At 38.2% G+C, this 18,503-nt stretch overlaps 1 protein-coding gene across 1 annotated transcript in view; it reads left to right on the plus strand.

Moving 5' to 3' along the window:
* Nucleotides 1-17,080, plus strand: part of LOC107746850 (extracellular matrix protein FRAS1-like) — a 114,005-nt gene extending 96,925 nt beyond the window's left edge. The window contains exons 48-73 of the mRNA XM_016561182.1: nucleotides 521-661; nucleotides 1,815-2,042; nucleotides 3,580-3,693; nucleotides 3,858-4,008; nucleotides 4,526-4,685; nucleotides 4,788-4,956; nucleotides 5,075-5,321; nucleotides 6,291-6,635; nucleotides 7,188-7,348; nucleotides 7,432-7,579; nucleotides 7,660-7,865; nucleotides 8,051-8,207; nucleotides 8,547-8,747; nucleotides 8,841-9,028; nucleotides 9,861-10,136; nucleotides 10,337-10,569; nucleotides 10,878-11,038; nucleotides 11,555-11,769; nucleotides 11,886-12,036; nucleotides 12,172-12,279; nucleotides 13,186-13,345; nucleotides 13,433-13,549; nucleotides 13,782-13,948; nucleotides 14,029-14,234; nucleotides 14,854-15,000; nucleotides 15,266-17,080. Of these exons, the coding sequence (XP_016416668.1) occupies nucleotides 521-661; nucleotides 1,815-2,042; nucleotides 3,580-3,693; nucleotides 3,858-4,008; nucleotides 4,526-4,685; nucleotides 4,788-4,956; nucleotides 5,075-5,321; nucleotides 6,291-6,635; nucleotides 7,188-7,348; nucleotides 7,432-7,579; nucleotides 7,660-7,865; nucleotides 8,051-8,207; nucleotides 8,547-8,747; nucleotides 8,841-9,028; nucleotides 9,861-10,136; nucleotides 10,337-10,569; nucleotides 10,878-11,038; nucleotides 11,555-11,769; nucleotides 11,886-12,036; nucleotides 12,172-12,279; nucleotides 13,186-13,345; nucleotides 13,433-13,549; nucleotides 13,782-13,948; nucleotides 14,029-14,234; nucleotides 14,854-15,000; nucleotides 15,266-15,841 (5,133 nt within the window). The 3' untranslated portion in view covers nucleotides 15,842-17,080. The remainder of the gene's footprint in view (nucleotides 1-520; nucleotides 662-1,814; nucleotides 2,043-3,579; nucleotides 3,694-3,857; nucleotides 4,009-4,525; nucleotides 4,686-4,787; nucleotides 4,957-5,074; nucleotides 5,322-6,290; nucleotides 6,636-7,187; nucleotides 7,349-7,431; nucleotides 7,580-7,659; nucleotides 7,866-8,050; nucleotides 8,208-8,546; nucleotides 8,748-8,840; nucleotides 9,029-9,860; nucleotides 10,137-10,336; nucleotides 10,570-10,877; nucleotides 11,039-11,554; nucleotides 11,770-11,885; nucleotides 12,037-12,171; nucleotides 12,280-13,185; nucleotides 13,346-13,432; nucleotides 13,550-13,781; nucleotides 13,949-14,028; nucleotides 14,235-14,853; nucleotides 15,001-15,265) is intronic.
* Nucleotides 17,081-18,503: the final 1,423 nt, after the last annotated feature.

The following is an 18,503-nucleotide window of genomic DNA, read 5'->3' on the forward strand; positions in this document are numbered from 1 at the left end:
AGCAATACTTTCTGATACCAGTGCCATTGTAGAAATTCTTAACTTAGCCATGATTAATTTATCCCATAAGCAAATGTGTCCAGTAATATGTCCAGTGTGGTTACACAACTAAAGTGATTATTATTCATTGGCCCAACTCCAGTGTCAAATAAAACAGCTTTTATTGATATGGCTGGAGTCATCTCATGTGATTTAATCACGCTTTTCAAAAATGTCTTCATTTCTTTAGGATTAAAACTTTTTTAATTGCTAAGTACACCTTTAATGTACAAATTTTCTATGTTCTCTTCGCACTTTAACTGAGGATGTTTTTCTTTTCTAATTCACTTTAGTTGTCAGTGATTTAAAACCACTTTTCTTTATGGTCTATCTGTTTCTCTACATTTAACGCTGATAGGATAACCTATTTAGTGAGAAATTAGATTGTGTGCTGCAGAACAATTGAGCTCATATCTGGATTCAATTACTGAGCACTGTGTGCATTTAATTATTTCATTACTGTTATGCTGTTGTCCTTCAGATTTCACAGACATTCTACGTCACCATCCGGCCGGTGGACGACTCTCTGCCCGTCCTGCAGGTGCCAGGGATGAGGGTGCAGGAGGGGGTGAGGAAGACCATCACTGAGTTTGAGCTGAAGGCAACTGATGCTGACACAGAGGTATCGCTTATAGGCTTACCCTAACTGTGCTGTCAGTTATGCCGTGGTTGTGCTTCATGTATTATTTATAAAACATTTAAAAAACAAACAAATGTAAGGATTTACATCAAAGCTTGTTGCGTTGGATTTAAATGTTGTACATTAGTAAAAAAAAAAATTCTTACAGTATGCTCTCCAAAGCTGCAATTATTTGATCAAAAGTACAGTAAAAATAGTTACATTATGAAATATTATTAAAAAAATTTTTTTTAACTATATATAAAAAATATATTTTTAAATGGCAAGGCTTTGTCACATGATCTTTCAGAAATCATTCTATGCTTTGTTGCTCAAGAAACTGTTTATTATTATGAATGTTGAAACAATATTTTTGTGGAAACTGTGATACATTTTTTTTTAAGGATTCTTGGATGAATAATAAGTTAATAAAAGGGCATCATTTATTTTGAAATAGAAATCTTTTGTAATATTATAAATGTTTTTACTGTCACTTGAGTTTAATGCATCCTTGCTGTGACCCCAAACCCTAGTGTAAGTAGACTAGATGTGAGTGAGGAGATGGATAAATATATAGTTCAGTCATGAAACTCTAGATGGCGCAGGCTGACGGGTTGTTAATGTAACTGATGATATTCAGAGCGTTAAACGACTTGGCACAAGCTGATTGGTTCATGCTGCATATGCAGCCAATGAGCTTACTGCCTTGCATTTATATGCCTGGCTAGCATTCACTAGAGATTCCTGCAGCGCGCTTTCAGAGTTCCTCTGAAACCCTCCGTCTTCCCCAGCTCCACCTGTATAGATCTGCTACGGGGTTATTTTATATGCTATTTGTGCAGCAGCAGTATGTCTTAAATACTCACGGCACCGTATCGCCGTATGCATTGGCAGTAGCAAGTTCCATTAACATTGTCATATCCATATCCATGCTAAAATCTTCCGAGAGTTGTCATGATTGAAATGGAAAACCCAGAGTGATTACAGAACACTTTGAGCGAGAGGGAAATTACTGTTGCCCGGCTCGACTTATATATTCTGGTGCTCACAACTGACATCTGCTACATTAAACATCAGTGCTCATGCACTTCTTACTGGCAATTTCACTTAATTTCAGACCTGTTTGACAATCTCTCTTCCTTAAATTCTCTGTTAGGAGGACTCTGTTACGTTCACTATCGTTCAGGCTCCTCGACACGGGACCATTGAGCGCACAAGTAATGGTCAGCATTACCGCCAGACCAACACCTTCACTATGGACGACATCTATCAGAACCGCATCAGTTACAGCCATGATGGCAGTAACTCCCTCAAAGACCGATTCACCTTCACTGTCGGTGATGGTACCAACATGTTCTTCATCATCGAAGAGGGTGGAAAAGAGGTCAGTAAACTTCCTGTGTTATTTGAGTTTTTCCATGTGTCCAGTTACCATCAGTGTTATAGTAATAGTAATGTATGTAGAAGGCCATATTTCTGAAAATGTCCTCCAAATATAGTAAAATACTCATAGAGATGATTTAGAGACAAAATGTCCCTCTTTTGGCCAGGGTTATACCCGACTCTTTTCAAAAAACACCCTGGGAATTTTTAATGACCACAGAGAGTCATGACCTCAAATTAACATGTTATCTGAAGGACAGTGGCTTTTTAAAGCATAGCGGCCCGTCATTATACTGTGACATTATGGCCCACACAGCACTCCCTGCTGGCCTCACTAACAGCTTTTTCAAAAACAACCTCTGCTTTCCCTGTTTATCTTCTTTGGGAAACTAAGTGAGAGCTGCTGGGTGATCTCCTTGTGGAAATGATTTGTACATGTAAAAAATATATTTCGCAACCAAAAACTGCTACAGGTTAGTCTGTAGTAAATTTACACTATTTAATAAGAAATTTCAATTGAAAGGTCTCAACAGTATACACTACTATTCAAAATCCAAAAATGAGATCAGTATCTTATTTTTTTAAATAAATATTTTATCAATGAGATACATTAAATCGATCAAGTGTAGCAGTAGACATTTATAATGAAACAATTTATATTTTTTTTAAAAATGCTGTTCTTTTGGAATTTTAATTAATCAGTGAGTGTATCACGTTTTCCACAAAAAATATTAAGCCTTTTTTAAAAGCTGAAAATAATAAGCAATGTTTCTTGAGCACCAAATTAGATTTTTTTTTAGATCATGTGACACTGAAGACTAGAGCAATGGCTTTTATTAATTCCATTTTTAAAGTTTGTTAAAATGGAACAGTTATTTTAAATTGTAATATTTCACAATATTACAGTTTTTACTGTAATTTTAATCAAGTAAATATAACCTTGGTGAGCATAATAAACTTTAGTAAACATTAGTAAATTCTACCCCTTCTACTGATAGTGTATGAACACAAACGTTTTTACATTTGAATATTGTTCCTTTCTTTATATCTATAAAGACATGAATATATATTACAATATAAATCACCTACAGGTATCCTGTCCATTTGTTTAACATAGTCATTTAGGCAACATGTCAGCTCTTACTCTCTCTCCTTCCATCATAATAACTCCATCCATCAGCAGTCGCTTTTTCCTCTTCTAGCTGCGTCAGCTGGCTGTCAGCTGCTCTGGGAGGTAAATGGTCTCTCAGTGGACGTTGAAAAAGGGACACCTCGTCTTGTCATAAGATGACAAAATAGCAGCCCTATGACAGTGTTTAATCAGGAAGGCTAAGAACACCATTAATCAGCACTTTAGAAAACTTTAGAAAGCCACATCAGAATTTAAATAGGTTTGATCTGGGATTGAATGGATATTAAAGTGAGCATTGTTGGTAAATGAGAAGCAATTACTACTATGGAAATGCATGAAATAGGGTTTGTATCAGCTAGGAGGGTTTAAATTTTGTGTAAATGTCAAATAATATCCTTTGTTTCAGGTTGTCACCGCCGCTCCACAGAAGTTTAAAATTGATATTTTACCTGTTGACGACGGGACCCCTCGTATTGTCACCAACCTCGGCCTGCAGTGGCTGGAGTATATGGAAAATAAGGTCACTGTTTTGTATTTATAATCACATAAGAGCTCAATGAATTCACCCAGTGGTACATGTCTGCCTCCTACTGGCATTGTTTTGCATTGGTGCAAAAGTGATTGAATTTATTCACTTCCATACCAAAGTACTGAATGGCATTTTGATGTGAAATGGGATTCTAGGCCACCAATCTGATCACCAAGAAAGAGCTTCTCACTATTGATCCGGACACAGATGATGGACAGCTGACTTATGAAATCACTACAGAAGCTAAACACGGCTTCCTGGAGAGTAAACTCAATCCTGGCAAACCTATTACCACTTTCACGCAAGGTATTACTGACACCTCCCAAAGCCACGAGCACACTACAAGGCTGAAGCTATTCTGTAACAAAACCTCCTAAAGCATAGTCAACAGATAGACACAGGCTTTTTTAATCCACAACAAATTAGATATGCTCTGACTAAGGTCCACTAAGAGCCAAAAAAACATCAAACTGCTGCCCACGTTGCCCACTGTCTTTTTGTTTGGTTTTCCTGTCCTGTGCAAAAACAACCACAAGCCTTCCTCCATATTGTTCATGACCTGTTTTCAAGAATCAACTCTGGCATCGAATTAGTATGAAAATAAATTTTGGGATAACAACCACAATAGGGGAGGAGAATGATCTTGTCGCACATAGTCTGTGATTCGTTTTGTACAAAAACTAAAAACAGTGGCTCTAAATGTGTGCAGGACATCAAGCTTCAGTCTTGTAGTGTGCACATGGTGTTACCTACTAAATACGCCTGCATCAAGTTCTTCTAGAACATATGGAGGATGTAATCTTAATTTTTTTCTGTCTTGCAGCTGACATAAACCTGGGCCTTATCCGATACGTTCTGAGTGAGGACAATGTTCAGGAGACCATGGACAACTTCAGGTTCCTTGTGAAGGACAGCAAACCCAACATCGTCACTGACAATGTGTTCCACATCCAGTGGTCTCTTATCAGCTTTGAGCACAAGAGGTGTGGCTGCCTCAAATTTAGTTCGAGTCTTCATCCAATCAACCTGGTAATATTACAAATTAATGAAACTCATTTTCATTAATGTGTGTCTTCTGTCTGCAGCTACAATGTGAGTGAAAAAGATGGAACCGTGGCAGTCACAGTGAAGAGGACTGGCAATCTGAACCAGTATGCTATTGTGCTGTGTCGTACTGAGCAAGGCACGGCCACCTCCACTTCCAGCATGGGCTCTCGGGCCGGACAACAGGACTATGTTGAGTATGCTGGACAAGTACGTTTTAATGTATTCTATATTATTTCAAAGTGTTATTCTCTAAAATATTCCAATTCTCTTTGAATTGATAGATTGAGTCAACTACATTCAAATGCTATTTAATGTGGTTCCACAGGTTCAGTTTGATGAGAGAGAAGACACCAAGGTGTGCACCATTGTGATCAACGATGATCAGGTCTTTGAGAACATTGAGAGCTTTAATGTGGAACTGAGTATGCCAGTGTACGCCCTGCTGGGGTCAGTGACCCGCGCTAAAGTCAATATCAATGACACGGAGGATGAACCCACCCTGCAGTTTGATAAGAAGACTTACCACATCAATGAGAGCACAGGCTTTATCTTTGCTCCTGTTGAGAGAAAGGGTCAGTGGAACCAATTTCTACAAAAAAAAAAAATTTAAATAAAAATAATTTAATAGATGTGCATATATATGCATATGTTGTAAATCCTATTTTCAATAATATCAGCAATTTGTCGAGTCAACGGGCATAATATGAAAATAGTTATCATTTTATTGACCAGAATTGTAAAATTGCTTTTTTTAATATTTAAGCTGGAACATTCCTTTAAAGAGATAGTTCACCCAAAAATAAAACACTCTGTCAATAATTACTCACTCTCATGTCGTTCCAAACCTGTAAGACTCTTCGGAACACAAATAAAGATATTTTTAATGAAATCCGAGAGCTTTTTGACCCTCCTTAGACAGCAACGCAACTACCACGTTCAAGGCCAGAAAGGTAGTAAGAACATTATTAAAATAGTCCATGTGACATCAGTGGTTCAACCATAAGAAATAATAATAGCGACTTTATTTAACAATTTCCTCTCTTCCGTGTCAGTCTTCACATATGCGTTGTGGTACTCTTGTGAACGCGTGTCAAAGACTGACATGGAAGAGAAGAAATTGTTGAATAACGGTTGAACCACTGATGTCACATGGACTATTTTAACAATGTCCTTTCCTTTCTGGGCTTTGAACATGTCAGTTGCATTGCTGTCTATGCAGGGTCAGAAAGCTCTCAGATTTCAATATAAATATCTTAACTTGTGTTCTGAAGATAAGGTATTACGGGTTTGGAATGACAGTTAATTAATGACAGAATTTTCATTTTGGGGTGAACTATCCCTGTACAAATGGCTCAACTAAATTGCTCCTTACATGGTTAATCCATAAAAACTTGCTTTATTGTGAGAACCTGTGAAGATCAGTCAATAAAAGTTCATTTGCACACACTACTGTAAAAAATAGTGTATTGATGATACAAATTAGCTTTCTTTTTAAACTGATTATCTTCATCGTCATGGGTTATCTCTTGTGTTTTAATTAGGGGACACCAGCAGCACAGTCTCAGCCCTCTGCTACACTGTGTCTAAGTCAGCCCGGGGCAGCAGTCTGCATGCTCTCGAGTCCGGCTCTGACTATAAGACCCGTGGCATGAGCAGTGACAACAGAGTCATCTTTGGCCCAGGTGTGAGCATGTCTACCTGTGACGTAAAGCTGATTGATGACAGCGAGTATGAACTCTCTGAGGAGTTTGAGCTGGTGCTGTCGGACGCCTCAGACAATGCACGGATGGGTGATGTCACCGTGGCTAAAGTCATCATAGATGGGCCAAATGATGCCTCCACTGTCTTCCTGGGCAACGCGTCCTTCACCTTCAGTGAAGATGCAGGTTGGTGCAGTTTGGTTTTTAAAGGTAGTATCATCGGTGTCAGTTTTGTTTTAAAACGTGGTGGTTGATTTATTCGTTTGGAGATTGAAATATAAAGAAGGGTAATTTTGACATTCCAAAAATCTTTTAAACAATTTCATTGACAAATTGAATGGTGGGAATTTTAAGAATTATTTTTTATTATTATAAGGATGGAGTGAAATAAGAACAATTCAAAAACAAAAATACAATTCAAACAGTTGTGTTGCTTCATATTTTTGCGGGTATATTAATATTTCCACAAGAATATATTTTTGTGAGAAACAGTGATACATTTTTTCAGGATTGTTTGATGCATAAAAAGTTCAAAACAGCATTTGTTTGGTATAGAAATCTTTTGTAACGTTAGAAGTGTATTTACTGTCAAATTTGATCAATTTAATGCATCCTTGCTCAATAAAAATATTAATTTCTTTCAAAAAAGAATATTACTAACCCCCAATTTTTGTTTGTTTGGTTTTTAATTTTTCCAATACTTACACAATATTGATAGTCTGAGGTATTTTCCTACAGGCACCATTGAAATCCCTATTTTGCGGCAGGGCAGTGACCTTTCCTCAGTAACCTCTGTGTGGTGTGCCACACGTCCTGCTGAACAAGATTCAGCTACGCCCGGCGTTGACTACATCCCAAGTTCCAAAAAGGTGGAGTTTAGACCAGGCAAGACCGAAGAGGTAATCAAACTAGACTGTTCTTATGTGTTCTGACATCTGTAAGACGATTGGTGTTTACAGACCTCATGTTTACTCTTTTCTAGACATGTAGTTTGACCATAATGGATGACATTCAGAACCCTACAATGGAAGGGAAAGAGTCCTTCATCGTGTTTCTTAGTTCTTCCAACGGAGCGGTCCTGACTGAACCATATGAAGCCTCTGTCTACATCACTGACACCACCCAAGACAGTGCGTTTACTTGACCATTACAGTCTATTAACATTATACTGTATAAACATATTTATGGAGTCAGTGCTTTCTTCTTACAGTACCTAGCATGCAGTTTGACAAGCTGGCATATACGGTGAAGGAAAAAGATGGTGTTCTGCACATCCCCATTTTTAGGACGGGAGATCTGTCCTATAAGTCTTCCGTCCGTTGTTTCACACGCACAATGTCTGCTATGGTGATGGATGATTTTGAAGAGAGGAGAAATGCAGATGATTCCAGGATTACTTTCCAAAAAGGGGAAAAGGTATGGTTTCTTTTTGTCCATGATTCATTTTTAATCACTTAACCAAACTTCTGTGAATTTAGTATGTCAGCAGAGTGGAACAGAGTCATTTTATTATATGGTATTGTTTTCATATGGCCTCTGTATGGACGTTTTCGCACAATACCAGACAAAGAATGTCAAAGCCTCTTGTTTCTGATTGGCAGGTGAAGAATTGTACCATATTGATCCAAGATGACTCTGTGTTTGAGCCAGAAGAGGAGTTCCAGGTCCACCTTGGAAGCCCACAGGGTGACCACTGGATTGGAGCCATGATTGGAGTGAACGACATTGTGACTGTGACCATCACAAATGATGAAGATGGTGAGTAGTTAGCTTGTTGCTTAACTCACAATCTTAAACATAAAAGGTTTAAACAAATTCACATTTTCAAAGAAAGCTCTTGGAACATGAACAACGACATTGTGACTGTGACCATCACAAATGATGAAGATGGTGAGTAGTTAGCTTGTTAAACTTAAACATAAAAGGTTTAAACAAATTCACATTTTCAAAGAAAGCTCTTGGAACATGAATCCATGGGTTCAATTCAAAGGGTATGCATTTACTTGTAAAATGTATTGCCTGAATGCACTAAGTTGCTTTGCATAAAAGTATCTGCCGAGTGCATAAATGTAAAAATGTGCACATCATGCTTTTTAGCTCCTACGATTGAATTTGAACAAGCCTCGTACCAAGTTCGTGAGCCCCCTGGTCCAGATGGAATTGAGGTTTTGAATATCAAGGTAATCCGTAAAGGAGACCTTGACCGTACCTCCAAGATCAGATGCAGCACAAGGGATGGATCAGCCCAGTCAGGTGTAGACTATAACCCCAAGAGTCGAGTCCTTAAGTTCAGCCCTGGTAAGCATATTTATTTATTTTTTTTTTTTTTTTTCAATTGTAAGACTACGCCTTCATTCTAATCTGATAATTCTGTTGTAATGATTTCCTCAGGTGTGGACCACATCCTCTTTAAGGTAGAGATCCTGTCCAATGAGGACAGAGAGTGGCATGAATCTTTCTCGTTGGTTCTTGGTCCAGACGACCCTGTTGAAGCCGTGCTTGGAGAGATCACCATGGCCACAGTCACCATCTTAGATCAGGAAGCTGCAGGAAGTCTCATCCTTCCAGCACCACCCATTGTAAGAGACAGACAGTAGATAAGTTCAGCCCTGGTAAGCATATTTATTTCTTTTTCTTTTTTTTTTTCAATTGTAAGACTACGCCTTCATTCTAATCTGATAATTCTGTTGTAATGATTTCCTCAGGTGTGGACCACATCCTCTTTAAGGTAGAGATCCTGTCCAATGAGGACAGAGAGTGGCATGAATCTTTCTCGTTGGTTCTTGGTCCAGACGACCCTGTTGAAGCCGTGCTTGGAGAGATCACCATGGCCACAGTCACCATCTTAGATCAGGAAGCTGCAGGAAGTCTCATCCTTCCAGCACCACCCATTGTAAGAGACAGACAGTAGATGCTTGTAGGGCTGACATTTAGTAAATCAAAATCTACTTGTCAGTTAAAAAAAATTGCATCATATTAATCAAATCACATACAATACCATATTAAAAGTAAAATATATAATATTTTCATTTATTATAAAGTGTCATTTATTCCTGTGATGGCAAAGCTGAATTTTCAGAGTCAAAAAATGTTACTGACCCCAAAACTTTTGAATGGTAATGTTATTTTTTCCTATATCGCTTTCCTGAGAAAAGTCCTGAAATGTAGATCATTTAAGACATTAGCCTACGTTATTGTGACAAACAAATGAAATCATTGCATAGATTTTACAAATGTCCCTGTAGAAATCAGTATAGTATTCTACTATCATTGAACATTTTTTATAATCAGTTATAAATTTAAAAAGTTATTTTTCTGTTTAATATTAGATTCAGTGAGAGTTGTAAGATCTCACAACTCTCTTTTGATTGAATCATGCTCTTGAAGTTTGGTTTCATGTTCTCCTCACAGGTGGTGTCTCTGTCAGACTATGACTACGTCCAGGAAGTCACTAAAGAGGGCAGTAAGAAATCTCCATCTCCTGGATATCCTCTGGTCTGTGTGACTCCCTGCGACCCCCATTATCCCAAATACTCAGTCATGAGAGAGCGCTGTGAGGAGGCAGGCATCAACCAGACCTCCGTCCACTTTAGCTGGGAGGTTGCAACTCCCACAGACACCAGTGGAGCACGATCACCCTTTGAGACAGTGACAGATAACACACCTTACACCACAGTCAATCACATGGTCAGTCTGATATTAAATCTGGTACTAAATTGAATATTTCCGAACAGTGTTTTTAATCTAGCTGTTAACTAAAACTTCCAATAGTGCAATCAGCCATGTGGTTTGCCATATTTAAAATGTTTCTATGCAATATAATCTAGAAGCATTTTCACTTGTTATCTTGGGTTCCTGTGGTTAAATAAATATTTTACTCTTCACAGGTTCTGGACAGTATCTATTTCAGCAGACGTTTCCATGTGCGCTGCGTAGCTCAGGCCAGAGATAAAGCCGGGCACCTGGGAACTCCACTGAGGAGCAACATAGTCACTATTGGCACTGAGGGATCAATATGCCACACCCCCGTCACTACAGGAACCGCTCGAGGCTTTCAGGCCCAGTCCTTTATTGCCACTCTAAAATACCTGGATGTCAAACACAAAGAGCATCCAAACAGGTCAGAAGAGACTTTTTTTGTAAGTAAATGATTGAATACAGACGTAGATCCCAGTGGAGTTCTGAGAAACAGGTTTTAAAAACATTTTTCGACTGAAACTGCAGCTGTAAGTTTTGTAGAGCACTAGATGATTTTTGCCTCTGGGCCAAGCAAGATCAAAATGAATTTATACGTTCGAAGGAACAGCAAAAAATAAAACCGTTAGACAACTGCAGATTCAAAATACCCCATTTTGCAGCCTATGTTCAGTAATTCAAAGAAGAAAACGTCATTTTATAAAGTGAGTAATACTTTTTTTCTCGGAACAGGATCCATATCTCAGTGCAGATCCCTCATCAGGATGGAATGCTTCCACTGGTGTCCACCATGCCTCTGCATAACCTACACTTCCTGCTCTCCGAGTCTATTTACCGTCAGCAGCATGTCTGCTCCAACCTGGTCACACTTAAAGATCTGCATGGCATCTCTGGTGAGAGATCAAAGCAGGGACAGTGGATACAAACCTGTTTTATCCACCTTGTTTTTGTCAACAACTTGAATGTGACTTGAAGTCTTCTGGTGTCAGCTGCTTCCAGTTGTTTTAGCTGTACAAAAACAGTCCGTTATGCCACTTTATATAAAAAAAAAACTGGGTTTTGTTATCATATTATTTCAATGTAGTATCGCAACCATAAATACACTGGTTTGTAATACAATTAGTTTTACTATTTACGGCACTTTGTTATTCTTCTAGTTATTTATCTATAGCGGCTATACTGGCTAATGAATTGGAAGTCTTGTGCATTCACAGGAAAGTTTACTTCTGCATTAAAAAATAAGGTGGATATTCTACATGACTTAGTTGGCGAAATTGCCTCCAATAATCTTTACAGAAAAATGCTTTAATCATTTTTTTAATTCAATTAAATATTAATAATATTGCAAATTTTAGAACAATTAGTAATCATATGTTTCAACTGGGAAAATGTTGTCAATTCTCCCCCAGAAACCGGCTTCTTGGATGATGTGTTGTATGACAGCATATCCCTGGGTCCCGGATATGACCGTCCATACCAATTCAACCCCAGTGTTCGAGAACCTAGAACCATCCAGCTATACAAGCATCTCAATCTGAAAAGCTGCATATGGATATTTGATGCGTATTATGATATGACGGAGCTTATTGATGTATGTGGAGGATCAGTAACTGCTGACTTTCAGGTTTGTGTGAACACATGATTTGCATCCCAGCACAAATGATGTATAAATATTCATGTCTAGACAGAATCTGATGTGGCAGATTTAGTCCATACAGCAATTCGGGTGCATTTTTGCAGGTCAGAGACTCGGCTCAGTCGTTCCTGACGGTGCAGGTACCGCTCTACGTGTCCTACATCTATGTGACGGCTCCTCGTGGATGGGCCTCCCTGGAGCACCACACCGAGATGGAGTTTTCTTTCTTCTACGACACAGTCTTGTGGAGAACAGGTACATTTAGTTTCACCGCCAGCCCCAAAGAAACTGGACATACTCGAGCACAATCTGTTGTATAACCTGCTGTCATCACCTAACTGTGTCGCAGCTGATGTTAACTGATTGCTTATGAACATTTCTTTACTCTAGGCATCCAGACAGACAGCGTGCTGTCAGCTAGATTACAGATCATTCGGATCTTCATTAGGGATGATGGACGACTGGTGATTGAGTTCAAAACCCACGCCAAGTTTAGAGGTCTGTAACTTCTCTTTTTAGCAATTTGTTCTCATTTCCTTTTTGTTTATGAACATAACGTGATGTTTTTACCTGGAGACATTTAAAATTGTATTTAGACACTATTTACCATTAAAAATGAATGAATGTCATTGCATTAGAACAGGATTTCCCAAACCAGGGTTCATGAAGGAACTGCAGGGGGTTCGTGAGTTGATGAAAAGTTAATAATTAATTCAATCAAATGTTAAATTGAAATAAACAGATAAATGAATCTGCACAATTAATTAAAATAAAATAAATAAATATAATTGCATAATATCTTAGTGTGAATCAAAAAGGTAAATAACAGTAAATCACAGGCTGAGATTTAATTAAAAAGTATATAATCTGCTGTATCATGTGTTTCTGAGTGAAGAGTGGCATTGTGTTCGTTTACACATGAGCAACTCATGAGCCAGTGTTTTTAGATTCTAAGTTTACTTTATTTATACACTTGCATAATTTCCAATGCTCTTATGGACAGATGTTTACAGCATTTAACCAGTATTCCAAAAGCAAACAAAAGATCATTTAAATGTTAAAAGTTTGAGGGTTTGGACATTTGAAATGGAAGAATTTAAGACAAGATTTATTAAATAAAAATGATGATTATTATTGTTATACAATTGTAATTCACAACAGTAATATATTTCTGCCTTTATTTTTTATAATTAGAGTTAAAACTATTAATAATAATAACAATCATAAAACCGTGAACATGCAAATGCAGTATGTCATTAAATTATTGAAATACTAACTTAAAGTCTCTTTCTCGTTTCTGCATTAGAATATCCAACCATGAGGCATTCTGAAGTGTGGCATAAGTGTCCAAATACGTTTTTGACATCCTGAATTATGAGTGACTGAACTTGCTTCTCGCTCTAGGTCAGTTTGTCCCTGAACATCACACCCTCCCTGGACAGAAATCTCATCTGATGGCTCCAGATCACTTGGGAGGCATCGAATTTGACCTGCAGTTGATGTGGAGCGCACAGTCCTTTGATTCACCTTACCAGCTCTGGAGAGCCACAAGCTCCTACAGCAGGTAAGCAGCGTGAAGTCTAATGCTGTCACATTTAGGAAGCGTATCCATCTTAATACCATTGACCGTGTGCTTTCTGTTGTGCTCTAGGAAAGACTACTCTGGGGAGTACACAGTCTTTCTCATCCCCTGCACGGTACAGCCAACCCAGGCATGGGTCGACTCTGGGGATAAGCCTCTTTCCTGCATGGCCCATGCTCCAGAGAAGTATGTTACCATGGTGCTTTTCCATTGATAACCCCTGGAGGACTCTTAAATGACTTTTTGCATTGGAAACGTTTTTGCTGAGCAGAGCCAGCAAGCTTGAATGATACTGCAGTTGTCATCCACTTTTAGTAGACTCGTTTTACAGGTTTCATCAGGTGCAGACTGTTTGTGTAAGTCAACAAGAATATTCAATAACACGCAAGGGCTTTTAACACTCTATTTCGATCCATAGATTCCTGCTGCCCATCGCCTTCCAGCAGACGAACCGCCCTGTTCCTGTAGTCTACTCTCTGAATACTGAGTTTCAGCTTTGCAATAATGAGAAAGTCTTTCTAATGGATCCTGCTCTCGCAGACATGTCTGTTGCTGAGATGGACTATAAAGGAGCCTTTTCGATGGGTAAAATTAGCAAAGTAATGAAAAAAAATAATTACTGCCACTATTATGCTTTCACTCATTCATTGTTTGATATTATGCAGGTCAAACGCTGTATGGCAGAGTGCTGTGGAATCCTGACCAGAACTTGAATTCAGCCTATAAGTTGCAGCTAGAGAAAGTATATTTGTGTACAGGACGGGATGGCTATGTGCCCTTCTTCGACCCCACAGGCACTCTGTACAACGAAGGCCCTCAGTATGGCTGCATTCAACCAAACAAGCACCTCAAACACAGGTTCCTGCTTCTGGTAGGTGTCTATTGTAACAAGTCCAGACCAGTTTAACCAGTCTAACAAGATTCATATGGTGTGGTTAAGTTTTAACTCATACACTTCTGTGGATGGAAATTGTCAAGGAGTACTTTGAAGTTCAAGCTGTTTTTGTGTATCTTGGAACTAATATTGAGACTGACAGCAATGATGATTTGACAGCAGAGAATTTTAAAAATGCAATGAAAATGAAAAGACAAGAAAAATTATGGCAACAGTTAATAATTAAGTAAGAGGTAATGTACATTCGTCCATTTTCACAAAAGAATTTCAAATATAAGGTTTGGGGTTTATATGATTTTTTTATTTTTTTTGAAAGATGTCTCTAATGCTCAAGAAGCCTTTTGATTAATTTCATGCATCTTGGTTGACTAAAAAATTGTATTTACCCCACTATTTTGAACGGTGAAGTATATAATCTTAAAGCTTCCTCTAAGAGAGAGCGTTGATCAAGACAAACACGCCATCAGTATTGAAATAATAGTAACACTGGAGTCCTCTGAGGGTAATTTTCAGATCAATTTCAGTACAAATAATAGATCACAGGATTAAGTATTCCTGAGAGCTGTGTAGTAATTGTAAATAATGTATCACATAGGACCGGAAGCAGCCTGACGTCTGCGATCGCTACTTCCATGATGTTCCATTTGAAGCCAAGTTTGCATCTGACATTCCTGATCTCCAGTCCTTGTCTGCGATGCCAGGTGTAGATGGTTTCACAATAAAGGTGGATGCCCTTTATAAGGTCAGTGGCTGCAAGATTCACCAAAAAGTCAAGTTGTTAAACAGACCTTCTCTTTGACACAAATGTCAAAGCCAGAGCTATTCAGTTGTACCCTTCAGGGAAGTGCCTTGATCTGTTTGTTTAGTAAAATATGCCAGGCTGACAGTGTGCCATGACTATAGGGAACTGGGCTAAAGGACAAGATTATAAAGGGGATATAATGTACTGTATGTAAAGGGGTTATTTTGCTGAGGTTAGAATCTTATTTGCATTTGCTCTTCTTTAGGTTGAGGCAGGGCACCAGTGGTACCTCCAGGTCATCTACGTTATTGGACCCGAGTCCATATCTGCTCCCAGAATCCAGCGTTCCGTGACCTATGAGCTCAAACGAAGTCGCCGAGATCTGGTGGACCGTTCAGGTCGTCTAATGCTGGATGAATCTCTGATCTACGACAATGAAGGTGACCAGGTCAAGAATGGCACCAATATGAAGACCTTGAAGCTTGAGGTGGAACCATCGGGCACCTTCAATCCCCAGATGGGTGGATCTATTGGGGGTGGCATGGCAGCCATCGTCCTACTTTTCCTGGTCCTTCTAGCCGTCTGCCTCATGGTCAGAAAGTGCCGCAGGGTTGTAAAAAAGAGGCCTGTGAAGGCAGTGGAGGATTATCCTCTGAATACAAAGGTGGAGGTCTGTATAGAACGTCTGGAGAAAAACCTCAACAGCAAGCACTACTCTGTAAGAAACGTCAACGTCCTCAACAAGAACCCAGAGACCTACAAGGTCAGTGGGGTCAAGGTCAAACAGGTCAATCTGGAGGTCAAACTGCACAACAACCTGAATGACGGCACTGAAGTCTGACCTTCTACAGTAGAGTATTTAATGAGAAGAAGAAACATTTTCTATAAATATTTGTAATGACATGATGTTAATGTATTTTTGTATGACCATGAGGATAAAAGGGAAAGTATGCTTGCCAGCTATGCAGTGTAAATCATTTCACAACTGAGCTACCTCAAACATTAATGAACAACACATAATGGTGTCATCAGATCTTACGTTTCCAATCTCAGTTTTAAATCATCGCTCTGTGTAAGAATCATACAACGGCTCAGTGGTAGCTCAGCCACTTTGTTTAAACGAATGGAGAGTTTGTATCACTGCACCTGCTATTTTGTCATGTCAGTAAAAACACATGAAAGTATTAAAGGAAGGATAAGTGCCAACACTTTGGACCGGGCGAGTGATGTAAATACGTTTATTAAGTGCAATTATCGGATGACATGGTCGTCCCTGTATTTTGATTTGGCTTTTGATGCTCTGCCTCATTGTCTAATTTACTGTACTTTTGGCCTGATGTGCCATGCTGATATTTGTCAAGTGCGATTTATTTAATTCCAAATCCGAATAGACTGCCCAAAGTGATGCGTTTGTTAGTTTATGTAAACCTTTGGTATATGTCAACGAGAAACCAAGTGTTTTGATGAATTGTATGAAAATAGATCATAGATTTGATAACCACTATTGATTTGTCAGTCTGCTGACTCGATTGAAATGCTGTAGCCTTTATTATTTTACAACACTGGGGGAGAAAAAAAAAAAAAACGTATTTTTGTTTTATATGACTGCTGTCTGTACTGATATACCCTAACACTACCAAAAATCTTCTCATGGATTTTTTTTTAAGATTATCCACCTCATGTTATCCTGCATTATTTAGTCTTGTATTAATGTCACATCATGTATTAAGTAAGGCACATCTGTAGTTTGTATTGTTTGTGTAGTTCATTCACTCAAATTTTCTGTATTGTTGTATTAAGTCATCACTTGTCACATGTGCTGATTTGATCAAGAATATCCAGAATCTTTAAAGCACTGGGTGTAGTGTGGGAAATGCTACAATTATTACTTTATGATCATCTCTCTCTCTCTCTCTCTCTCTCTCTGTATTTGGAGTTTTATTCCATTTTGTCCATTAATATGTGTCTAAGTGAGTGCCTATCAAACAGAAACATTTTAGAGATATCAGTTTTTGGTGCTATCATTTATGGTATAATAACATGATGCCTGTACTTGTGCCTTTTTAGCAATAAAGTTAATAAACCTATTACGAATGTGTGGCACACTTTCTCAAATTTAATGTATGTTTATTTAATCTATCACCAACTTCAGTTTTAGGAGACTTTGAGTTTAGGTATATAGAGTTTATGTGCAATAAACAGATTTATCCTGTGAGACAACTTCACCTCACATGATTGTTTTATGTGTTACAGTAATAGTAGCCTACTTATAATGGTAATGAAATTGTTTTGGAAGAACTAAATAAATGTCCATTTTACATTTGAATTGTGTAGAAAGTGAATAGCAGCTCGTTATTCAAGAAGGGAGAGGCTCAGTAAGAATGCATTCCTTTTGAGATCGTGGCATCATGTCTCTCACGCCCTGAAAAGCAGGTGAGGAGAAGTTAAACGGGTGTCCTGACATTTTATCCTACCCGTCAGATTGTCCTACCAGGGTTTACTGCGCATGCGCACATCCTTTTTCTCATGCTGAACAATATTTAATGTATCTGCATTTCTGTAAGGGTAGGTTTAGGGTTTGGGTAGGTGTAGACTTTAATAAAACACAATATAATAGGTAGAACAAATTATGTATTGTTGGTTTCCTGTAGCTGTATCCCTTCTAGCTACAACCGCGAATACCAATTACTGTATTTGCATTACTGTAAGGGTAGGTTTAGGGTTGCGGTAGGTGTAGACGTTAATAAACCATACTTTTACAGGTAGCATTTTTCGTTGTCGAATTGTACTACTCACTGATTTAATGGGAGGTAGCAAAATCTGACAGGGTAGCACAAATCGACAGAACACCGGACAGAGGGCCGTCTATATTTTTGTATCGCGAAGGTAAGAGCGAGGACTTAAAAGTATACAAAACCCGTAGGTAGTACTAATTATAAATGTTTTTTTTTTATTAACATAACTTAAGCATTGGCTATCCACTTGATGGCCAGCATATTTTAAAGGCAGAAATGCTTTAAACTGATGCTGCAGTTAGGAGATAATACTATACAGCCTTTGTCGAAACTTGTTTGTTGTTGAGTAGGCTATTTTTAAAACTGTTTTGGAGGGAAGTCATTGATACGGTGACCGTGAAGTGCAAAGCAAATCACAATTCTGAAAACAAAATAACAAATTACTAACGCAAAAGCAAGTCTAAAAAACAAAATAACAATTCAGAAAGCACAACAACAATTCAGAAAACATTATAACAAGTCAGAAAACACAATGACAAATTCGAAAACAAAATAACAAGTCAGAAAACACAAATCACGTCTTATTATGCCACCTTGAACTTTTTGCTGACCTTAAAAGGCAAAGTAGAGTGTTTTTTTTTTTTTTTTTTTTAATAAAAGTGAAAGCAAGAAAAGTAAATGTGAATGAAATAGATTCTCCTGCATGAGTTTTGCATGACTGTGTAACCACAAAGATCATGCATTATTAGTAACCGATGAACTAAATCG

Source organism: Sinocyclocheilus rhinocerous, unplaced genomic scaffold, assembly GCF_001515625.1.
Source record: "Sinocyclocheilus rhinocerous isolate Xijiao unplaced genomic scaffold, SAMN03320098_v1.1 scaffold468, whole genome shotgun sequence".
Lineage (NCBI taxonomy): Eukaryota > Metazoa > Chordata > Actinopteri > Cypriniformes > Cyprinidae > Sinocyclocheilus > Sinocyclocheilus rhinocerous.